Below are 11,328 nucleotides of genomic sequence, written 5' to 3' on the forward strand. Positions count from 1 at the left end.
TGTAATTGAGTAATGCAAAACGGAATTATGAAAGCGACCCGTTTCAGGATTACGGCCGTAGTGCCCTTATAACAAGCCATGAATCTAACAGGTTCAGATAAGTTGATTCTTAGCTCAAAGTTTTTACGTCATCCAATACCCAAAAAATGGATAAATTGCTGTGTATAAAAATAATGGAAGCTATAAAGTATTAAATGAGACAAATTCCAACGATGACTAGAACTTTTCCCTTCCAGCATAAGCCAATGCGTTTATCCTCGTCATCAAACACCCCAGAAGTGACGTAATTGGATAGCACTAGCAGCCATTACGTTCTCCCTCCTACAAACCACAAAAAAGAACACACTTACCTTTAATCAACCGCTGCAGAATGATATCCTTGTGGTCCTGAGAGTGTGGCTCACCGATGACAATCAGCAGATAGCACCCGGTTAGCGGACTCGGCGGTCCGACGCCGACGATGCTGGGCGGCCCTCCATCCGAGCAGCCAGCGTCTCCAGCGCCCAGACCGCCGGTACCGCCTGCCTCACTGCCTCCTCCACCCCCGGGACTAGCGGTGCCACCGTTCATGGTACCATCCGCAAGGGCACCATTGCTGCCACCGTCACCGCCGGGGGTCACACCGCCGCCGGTGCCGTTCAACTCCAAGGGACCACTTTGATCCCCCGACATTTCGCTAGCAGACAGATTGGACAGTTTGACAAGGGAGGCTTTGCTGGTTTTCTTCCCGAACGATTCGAACTTTCAGCGGTTGACTAGTGGGTTTTTCTTTTTGACAAGAAGGACAATCTCACGACAAATCACCTCAGACGAAACTGTCTGGTTTGAAACTCCACACCAAATTGTCACAGGTCTGATCCGTTCGCTGACTGGTTGCTGGCTGGTGTGCGTGCGTGTCAGTATGGCCGCACCCGTATTACGAAAAGTTTCTTCAGGATCTGTCAGACGCGATGGAGTTCACTAACACACTAGCCTCGTGCCTTCAATTTCCAGCTTCACTTTTCGGATCTCTTTCTCTCTCGCTCACGTCCGTCCAGCTGCTCTCCGGCAGTAGTGCGTGGAAAAGCAGCGAGGAAAGTTGAAATCTGTAATAACCTTTTCCGCGTATTGTTCGTTTTTGTCCTTACCGTAAGTTAGCCACTCTTTCTCTCGCTAGGAAAACTCACTCTGGCGCAAATTCAATCTTTCCTCTCACTTCGGAAAATACTTCGATTTTCCACACACACCGTACTACTAAGACCAAGAAGGAAATTTTTTTTTGTTACACTACTGCTACTTCTTCTTTCTTCCGATCAGGGATATTCGGCCGTATACCCTTTTTTTTTTTTCTACGGACACACAGACAGATCAATGAAAATTTTCCTTGCGGTCACGAAATTTTATTTAATTTTTGCTGTTACAGCTAGATCACTTTGTTGCTGTCGAACGCGGAAGAAAACCCGAAGAAAAGGCTACAGAATACCACTGGGTGGAAATGGAAAACTCAGAAATAACACTTTTTCATCTATGGCTGGGATTGAGGAAAAAAATTAATCGGAACAGCCAATTTGTCCCTATGGAAAACTCCCGCAAAACTTGAACGATGAAATTGTCGCGAAGACAATTTTGCTCTTTTCTTTTTCTAACAGATTTTTAACTCTTTCTTATAACAAACAAATATCAAAATCGCATGGTTTATTCTGCTTGCGTTTTTTCTTCCTTTATCCTGCTGCTTCAACTGTTAGTAGATATAGATATAGCCTTTGATTCTTTTGGGTAATATATTTATCGGATGTTCAGCACTGGAGAAGACACTGCGACCGGCGTTTACAGAGTCTAGGAGCCAAGTCACCACTTTCTGCGAAAACGATTTCGGTATGACATCGGAGAGCACGGTCAGCCTAACCATTTGCCAGCCAGAAGCAGCGGATTCAAGCAACCGTCAAAAAAACTCCAAATCCCCAAGGCAGCGAGAAGCTTAATTTCTTTTGCTCTCTCTCTCTCTCTCTCTCTCTTTCTCTTTCTCTACTTCTCTCTCATTCTCACTCGCTCTTTGATTCCATCGAAAAAAGGAGATCCAGTATGCGCATGGCTTCTGCATTCCCAACAAATCAGGCAAAGCGGAGTAGTGCTAGCGGTCCGCTAGCACCAGTCACCAGCACCGGAGCACGTGGGCTCTGAGTCTCAGGCTCCCGGTGTGGTTCTCCACTCCATCATGCGCTCTGTCGCGACGTTTTTTTTTTCGATCAAGTGAAGGGGTTTTAAAACCAGTTTTTAACCTCAAAACGGGCAAAATTCGCAAGCATGCAATTTTTCGGGGCTTCTCTGCCTTTCATCGAATGCGCGCCGCAGTTTCGCTCTCCAAAATTTTCAATTTTCTTCCTTTCCCGTATCCAACATTAATGCATTCTCTCCGGTTTATCGCTTTCTTCTCCTCGCTCGGCCTCCCAGAGTCGAACCATATGATTTGATTACTCATTGCACATGGATGAATCCAGTCCATGAGGTAGGCACACGAACGCGAAGGAGTGCCGGAAGAGCCTCTCGATTAGCGAAAACGAAAACGAAGATTTTGATTGCTTGCTTCTGCAGTGCACCTGGCGGCAGCGGTCCTCCGTCCACGTCCACTGCAGTGCACTGCACTGGGCGCCACCACACAGGCCTGCCGCGATCACGATCACACGATCGCGCGCTTTTGACGAGAACTTTCACAGATTTGTTACGTAGATGCGCTTGAATGGCCTCGGAAAAGCCGAACCGCACTGATGCAAGGCTGTGCGAGATTTGGAATAATTTCAAATAATTTTGGGAAATTCGAAAATTTGTGAAATTTTACTTTCATATATTTATTAGTAGTTATGAAATTTTATCTCGAGTCGCCGACGTAAACCATTTCGTTGTTTTTACGACTTCAGTTAAGTTTTTATGAGATTATTATAAATTCAATGTACTCTTGGCGATAAACTATCAAATTACGGAAGTGGTCAAATGTAGACCATACATTTCAGAAGTTAGTGAGTAAATCTACATACATTTTCCTAGCAACAGTTTTTGAAATTGCTATTTATAATGTTATCAAAGGTACGATTTATCAATGGAAAATTAAGTTGGAAAATATTTTGTGCTATCTTTTTAAGACATAACCTAAAACATAATATAACCAAGGAGTATTCTTTATTTACGTTAAGATTATTAGCATGAATATCGTCAAAGTCATGTTCAGCTTCGTGCTGGTTCCATTTCAGAATATTCTAAGCGATTCGAAAAAAAATATTCTGGACAACAATCGTAACAAAACTTTCACGGTAAGTAAAGTTTTCCTCGAATAATAGCCTGGAAATCAAAAAAGGTCGAATTGGACTGGAAAAATGAATGATTTTAGCCTTTCAACCGTTCCTGTGAATTTCAGTGCTCCTAGCCAAGTCGGAAATGTGTAGTCTTCAAAGACTTAAGGGGCCATCCACATACCACGTGGACAGATTTTTAACGATTTTGACCCCCCCCCTCCCTCTCCATAGACAAGTGCCCATATGAATTCTAAAAATTTTGTATGGACCGTGGACGTTCAACATACCCCCCGCTCTCCAAAGCTGTCCACGTGGTATATGGATGGCCCCTAAATAAAGTTTTCCTCTAAACAAAAGCAACAGCGACGAACCCGGCGAACAATTATCCTGCAATTTTTCGACACACTTCTATATTTGCTAGGAGCACCAAAATCCACAGGAATAGTTAAAAAGCAATGAACTTTCATTTTTCTCAGTTTGAGCCCTCTATGTTCACTATCATTGTCGAAATGTATAAATTGAGTAGTCCAAAAATAATAAATTACAGAATATGATTAGCTTATCTATCTGTATTTTTCTTTACATCTTCGAAAACGACTATTTTGGTTGTTATCCTGCGAAGATGCGTGATTAAAAAGGACGAAGAGTCAAAAGTGTTGCAAATTGTTGATAAAATATGAAAATATATAACCAAAATGAACTGAAAATTAAACGAGAAAATTCCGACGAAAAGTTTGAACACTGTATTTCCAAGTGTTGAAAATGCCTTTTAAGCAGAATGTCTGCAACCAAAAAAAATCATAGCTCATAAAATATTTCTAGCAGGTTCAGGTGTTGCTTTCTTCAAACACACACATTTTGGAAAAAAATGTACCAGGGAAAAATAAAATCAATTATATATGGTTGGCAGAAAAAGTGAAAATTTGGAAATTTACTTTGCGGAAGAAAAATCATCAAAAATTTAACGCGTACAAATCGATTTTTCTTAGAAATACGTGAAAAAATCATGTAAACTTCAAAATCCGCGTATAAACGCATTAGTTCCGAACTCTTCGTGAAAAAGTATACACTCAGAAATACGCGAACAAAGGATGTTTAAAGTTTTTAAAAAAATCAGTTGATTGTTGTAGATTTCAGACTATGCATTTGATACTCAAGATTGCACACACTCGCGGAAACGCACTAATTATAAAACTTTGACTTTTATAGCAGCTGGCACCCTTGAAAGAATGAAAAAGCTGGAGTGATAAAACGGCTTAATCTTCAGTTATCATGCATAGTAACTAGCATATGTGCCGATTTAAAGATTGCTCGATAGCATTTCTGGTCATGCTAGTTGTTTATGTTTTGATTCTGATTAATTGGTGTTTTGGAGTATTACATCTTCCCCCTTTGAGAGATTATTGTAATGAAAAGACTGAATAACTCAGAAGTATTGTTTTCCTTCCTCCTCAGGTGTTCAATTTATCGAGCAGTACTGTGTTTAGATTTTTTTTTTTTCGAATAGCTGAGATGAGATAAACATATTCCATTTTCAGCACATGATGGCTAAAAATGGTGGGGGAGATTTCCATCCCATAAGGAAGGGAATCCCATCATTAGACTGATCGATGGTGCAGACTAGAGTAGTTCAGTAGAGCCTAGCTCTAAAATCATAACCTTTCATCACTTCTTTGATACATTTGATACAAACTGTATAATCATCAGAATGGGTTTTTAGTGAGACTCTTGAAAGAATGAAACGACTGAAATGGCCTATCGTTCATATGTGGTTATCGTACATATCGATTATTTGATTAATTGCTCGGCTTTTGCCACTCGACACTTTTGACACGTATGGGGAGGTAACAATAGGAAAGAAAATGCGCTGCCTTTCGAGTGACGTTTTAAGGATTGTCTAATTGCATTTCTGATCGCTCAGTATCTCTGCTCGCTGTTTACGTTTTGATTTTGGCTGTTTGATGCTTTGGGTTACTACATTTGCCCCCTTTGGGAGCATGATGTTGAAGAATGGATTTTTTTAGAAACATTCTCTTCCTCCAGATGTTCCTTAAAATTGTTTTACAATTGATTTGAATAGGTTTTTATTGCTTGTTCTAGCCGAATTTTGCACTCCTTAGTAAAAGCTGGAAGCTTTCAACTACCGTTCTGTTTACAGTTTTTAGGTTTTATTATTAACTAGTTGAACGTTCCCGGCGATGCTCGGGATCAAAAGTTTCAAAATTAGGAATCATTTTTTATAATTCATTGCATTATTAGCACAACACACTTCAAAAATATTTCACATCTCATACGTCCATCATCACTTTATGTACTTTAACATTCTGAGAACGCACAGAACGGAAAAACCCATATTAGATTGCATTTTGTGATTTGGGGATGTTTTACAGAAACTGGAAATCGCCATTTCGGATTTCAAAATGACGTATGGAGTTTGGAAGTTTTGGAAGTATTGAAATGGCTGGCCAAATACCACTTCGGATTATTTTCCTGAAACCAGAAGTCGTTATTTTGGAAAATGTTATGTTGGGTCATCCCAGTTCCGAATATATCACACTCGGGTGATAACCGGATATTCATCAATGGTTCACAGTAAAACCTCTTTTTATGTAACTTTTAGAAGAAAGAAATCAAAGTAAGAAGAATTTCGCGTGACCATTCATACTTAGTTCTCCTCTATAATCATATCTAAAGAGATAACATGTGAATTTTATATAACGAAAATGTTTGTTGCTGTCCAAGGAACACGTCTGAGAAGAAGTTAGCGTTTTAATTCACGTAACTACGTAGAAATTAAAAAAAAAACAATGAAATGCGGCCTTTCCTGCAGCCAAATGTCTCAAGATCTAGTTTTGGTGAAAGAAAAAGAGTATTTCGAATCCCGTAATGTGTTACTATTCACAAAACTACGAAAACATCAGAAATGTAATTTTTTTCTGATCGACTCACACCAAATTAAAACATAAATTCTTCTGCAAGAAATAATTTGCAGATGTTGAAGAAACAACGAACATTTTATTGAAACAAAAATTTAATTTACAGGTGAATTGAGCTCATGCTCAAAAAGTCAAAAATTTGCATGCATTATATGTATAATATATATGAATTACAAAAAGAATATTTAAATGTGTTTTTCTGTATGCAGAAAATCATCTTCAAACATACGTAGTTTTTTAAGTAATATCTCAACTTTTAGCTATAAGATACCTATTATTTTTCCTCAAATGTCTTTTCCGAACATTAACAAACATTTCAATGAAGAACAATTACATATCATAGCCTTGAATTTCGATTTAGAGGCAAATTGAGTTCAAATATTCATGATTTTGCTTGTTCAACGTAGTGTTGTGAATAATATCTCAATTTTCAGTAATCAAAAATCTCTTATTTCTACTCAAAAGTCTTTCCTGAACATAAACAAACATTTTAATGGAAAAAAATCATATATCATAGCTTTGAATTAAGATTTAGAGCAAATTGAGCCAAAACATTCATGATATTGCATGTTTTACTTAGTTTTGTGAACAATATCTCTATTTTCAGTTATCAGATAACTATTATTTCTTCTCGAATGTCATTCCTGAATATCAACGAACATTTTATTGAAAAAATCACGTGTCATCGCTTCGCAGAACTTTAGAGACAAATTGAGCCTAAAAAGTTATGGTTTTGCATTTTCATGTGGTTTTGTGGAAAATATTGAAATTTCGAACAATCAGATACCTATTGTTTTTCCCTCAAATATCTTTCCTAAACACAACGAACATTTTATTATAGTAAAAATCCCAGATCACTGCTTCGAGTTTTGATTTAGAGGCAAATTCAGCAAAAAAGTCATGATTTTACATGTTTCACATAGTTTTGTGAATAATATCTCGAGTTTTAGTAATCAGATACCTGTTATTTTTTCACAAATATCTTTCTTTAACATAAACGTACATTTTAATGAAAAAAAATTCGCCTGTCATCGGTTTGAATTTTGATTTAGAAACGAATTAAGTATAAAAAGTCATAATTTTGTATGTTTTACGTAGTTTTGTGAATAATATCTCAAGTTTTAGTGATCAGATACTAATTATTTTTCCTCAAATGTCTTGCCCAAACATTAACCAGCATTTTATTGAAAAAAGAATCATATGTCATCGCTTTAAATTTTGATTTAGAGGCAAACAGAAAGTCATAATTTTGCATGTTTTACGCAGCTTTGTGAATAATATCTTAAGTTTTAGTAATTAGATACCTATCATTTTTCCTCAAATGTCTTTCTTAAACATCAACGAAAATTTTAATGAAAAAAGAATCACATGTCATCGCTTTGAATTTTGATTCGAAGACGAATTAAGTATAAACAGTCATAATTTTGTATGTTTTACGTAGTTTTGTGAATAATATCTCAAGTTTTAGTAATTAGATACCTATTATTTTTTCTCGAATGTCTTTCCTGAACATCAGCGAACATTTTCATGTTAAAAAACCTACATGTCACCGCTAATTATTTTTGACTCGGAACGATTCAAAATGATGATGATTACTGTACACCTCAGAGACTGAGTGAATAATATCAATAAGATCAAGCGTTACGGAATTCCATTTTTATATAGTAGATCACATAGATGCCAGGATAAACATGAATAAAAAATCTTCAAATCACTATCCAAATGTTTGCTCGTTGTTTTTGTTTTGATTTTGATCAATTGATGTTTCGGAGTACTACATCTTCCCCCTTTGAGAGAATGATGTAATTCAACCAAATTTTTCAGAAATATTTTCTTCCTCTGGTTGTTTCTAGAAATTTGATTTTTTTTTTTGGTTTTTTCCTTTTTTATTTTTGAATAGTTGTTTATTGTTGGCTCTAACCGAATTTTACACTCATCCACAAAATCTGCAAAATATTTTTGATCAGAAAACAAAGTATTGAAAACGGAATTGGAGGACTTGAAAAAAATTGAAAAAATAATGGCCAAGAAGAAACATTTGCGACTTGGATTTTTTCCAGTTTAAGCTCTAGTGTAAAACCTGTGTTGACCAGTGTTTTTCACTCATTTTCCCTCAGCTTCTTATTTTTTCTGAGTATTTTGAAAATATTACATTCTTTTTATATATTAAGTTTCTTATATGCAGGTGAAATCGGAATTTGGCTTTTAATGTGGATTTAGGAATTTATGCATTTTTACGAGGTAAGTTCTCTCTTGTAAAAAACCGTTTGATTGCATCTGCAATTTTGCTATTTTTATTTCTTCGTTTTTTAATTTCGAATTTGTTTGAATTTTTACAACACCTTTACTTTCCTTTTTTTCTGCTGCTGATTCTTTTTGATTTTTGAAATCAGATTCAGATTCTGGGGTTTCTGCATTCGATATTTTTCCAAACAAACACTCTAATTTGAACATTATTTTTCATCATTGCATTTATTTAACACGGGTGAGCCGACATCTGATTCCTATTTGCTGAGTTTTGAAATATTTGCTTGCTTTTAATAGCCCCGATGTCGTATGCCTCATTTAAAAATACATTATTTTATTGATGATTATTTTCCGTTTAATGCGGCTGCTACGCGTCATCTTTACGCATGTTTCGCAAATCAGGAATTACGTGCAGATGAGAACTAACGCGTTTCGTATTTTACGCGCACGTATTTCTCGGAAAAGTCATTCTAAAAACCGTTTATTCCAAGTATTTCAGAGTAAGTTTCCTGACTATTATGTTTTATTCTTTCACTAGCTGACCCGGCAAACTTCGTCTCGCCTATTTTATATATTGGGTGTTATTTGATCATTTTCGGCTGTTTTCCAGACATCGGAAGTTGCCATTTTACAATTCAAAATGTTGTCTAAGGTCGATTTGTGGCTTCAGTGCATCATAACAATTCCGAAAATGCCCATGTTGGGTGGTATTTGGTCATTCGTCGCTGTTTTTCAGAAACCGCAAGTCGCCATCTTGGATTTCAAAATGGCATTAGGGGACAGTTTTTGGCCTCTGAGCGTCGTTCTGGTTAAAGAAACACTCATATTGGGTGGTATTTGGTCATTCTCGGTTGTTTTCCAGACACCGGAAGTCGCCATCTTACAATTCAAAATGTTGTCTGAGGTCGATTTGTGGCTTCAGTGCGTCAACAAATCCGTAAAGGCGCATATTGGGTGGAATTTGGTCATATGCCGCTGTTTTTCGGAAACCGGAAGTCGCCATCTTGGATTTCAAAATGGCATTTGGAGACAATTTCTGGCCTCTGTGCGTCATTCTGGTTGAAGAAACACCCATATTAGGTGTTATTTGGTCATTTTCGGCTGTTTTCCAAACACCGGAAGTCGCCATCTTACAATTCAAAATGTTGTCCGAGGTCGATTTGTGGCTTCAGTGCGTCATAACAATTCCGGAAATACCCATATTGGGTGGTATCTGGACTTTTGCCGCTGTTTTTCGAAAACCGGAAGTCGCCATCTTAGATTTCGAAATGGTATTTGGAGATATGCCAGAAGCAGGAAGGGTGTCGAAACATTATGGACATGTTTGTTACACGTAAAAACATTCACTTGCCAAATTTGCTTATATTTGCTTGATTGGTTCTCGAGCTGTGCGAAATTTTAGTTTCATTTGTATAGGACCCCTCCCTTAAGGAAGAGGGAGGGGTGTCAAACCATTATGTATATATTTGTTACCCCTAAAAACATTCACCTGCCAAATTTGGTTGTATTTGGTTGATTGGTTCTCGAGCTGTGCGAAATTCGTGTTTTATTTGTATGGGACCCCTCCCTTGTAGAAGAGGGAGGGGTGTCAAACCATTATGGATATATTTGTTACCCCTACAAACAACCACCTACCAAATTGGGTTCTATTTTCTTGGTTAGTTCTCGAGATGTGAAGGAATTTGAGTTTCATTTGTATGGAACCCCTCCCTTCCAGAAGAGGGAAGGATGTCAAACCAATATGAACATATTTGTTACTCCAAAAAACATCCACATGCCAAATTTGGTTCCATTTGCTTGGTTAGTTTTTGAGATGTGCAGAAATTTGTATTTCGTTTGTATGAGACCCCTCCCTTCCAGAAGAGGGAGGGGTCTCAAACTATCATAGGAACCTTTCTCGGCCTCTGAAACCCCTACATACAAATTTTCACGTCGATCGGTTCAGTAGTTTCTGAGCCTATATGGATCAGACAGACAGACAGACAGACCGGACTGCATGTTTATAGGTATAGATTTTCATTGAATTAGCTTTGCTAATATATTTCAAGCTTTGCATAGTAATTGCTCGCCAGGTTCGTCACTTCAACGTTATTTTTATGAGAAAACTTATTTGAGTCTCTGAAAAAATGTTGGTGGCGGGGGCACCAAAATTCACAGGAATGGCCAAATACCTATAATCTTTCATTTGTTTTCTAATGTGAACTTTAGGAACACACCTATGTTGACCAGTGTTATCAAGTCATATAAAGGCATGCATGTCATTCTTCTCAGTACGTGGAAAGAGCGGAGTAAAAATTCACCGTGTAGCAAATGCTTTTCCACTCCAAAGTGTCTCAACCAACTTACAGAGAGGCAAACACACTTCCAGCTCACCCCACATCTGATAGAAACAAGAGGGGTGAATCACTCTACAGAGAAAACGCAGAAGTACACCTCAGTGTCCAATGGCGAGTAGTCCCGAAAGTGAAAAAAAACCTGCCGGGCAAAAGTGTAGTCCTCGTGTAGCTACATCGCGAAAACGAATTTTACCAGAGTAAACTCGACCAGTACGAGCAATGCAGTCTATTTTTTTTTTCTCCCAATCTCCCAATCGCTCAAGAAACAAACTGTAAAACGCACCGCAGATAGCTCTGCTGTGTAATTAGTGTGCGTGATGTCCATACGTGTGAGAAAGTACACCATAGTACATTGTCTCGAAAGAGAGAGATTACAGATTTCACCGCGGTGCTTTCAGGAAGCTCACCAGATAAAAATCGTTCGTCGTTTTCTTCTAGCATGTGCGTTGATTAGCTCTTTAGTGTGACAGCAGTTGTTTCCGCAGTGCAATACGTTCTCCTGCAATCTAGAGGTTTTCAGAGGAGAAAAGACAAGCATGTTAT

At 37.8% G+C, this 11,328-nt stretch overlaps 1 protein-coding gene across 1 annotated transcript in view; it reads right to left on the minus strand.

Moving 5' to 3' along the window:
- LOC129726512 (microtubule-associated protein futsch) overlaps positions 1–1,869 on the minus strand; it is a 208,848-nt gene extending 206,979 nt beyond the window's left edge. The window contains exon 1 of the mRNA XM_055683324.1: positions 351–1,869. Coding sequence (XP_055539299.1) covers positions 351–672 — 322 coding nt within the window. The 5' untranslated portion in view covers positions 673–1,869. The remainder of the gene's footprint in view (positions 1–350) is intronic.
- Between the last annotated feature and the right edge of the window lie 9,459 nt (positions 1,870–11,328).

The sequence above is a fragment of the Wyeomyia smithii genome, chromosome 3 (genome assembly GCF_029784165.1).
Source record: "Wyeomyia smithii strain HCP4-BCI-WySm-NY-G18 chromosome 3, ASM2978416v1, whole genome shotgun sequence".
In the NCBI taxonomy this organism is placed as follows: domain Eukaryota; kingdom Metazoa; phylum Arthropoda; class Insecta; order Diptera; family Culicidae; genus Wyeomyia; species Wyeomyia smithii.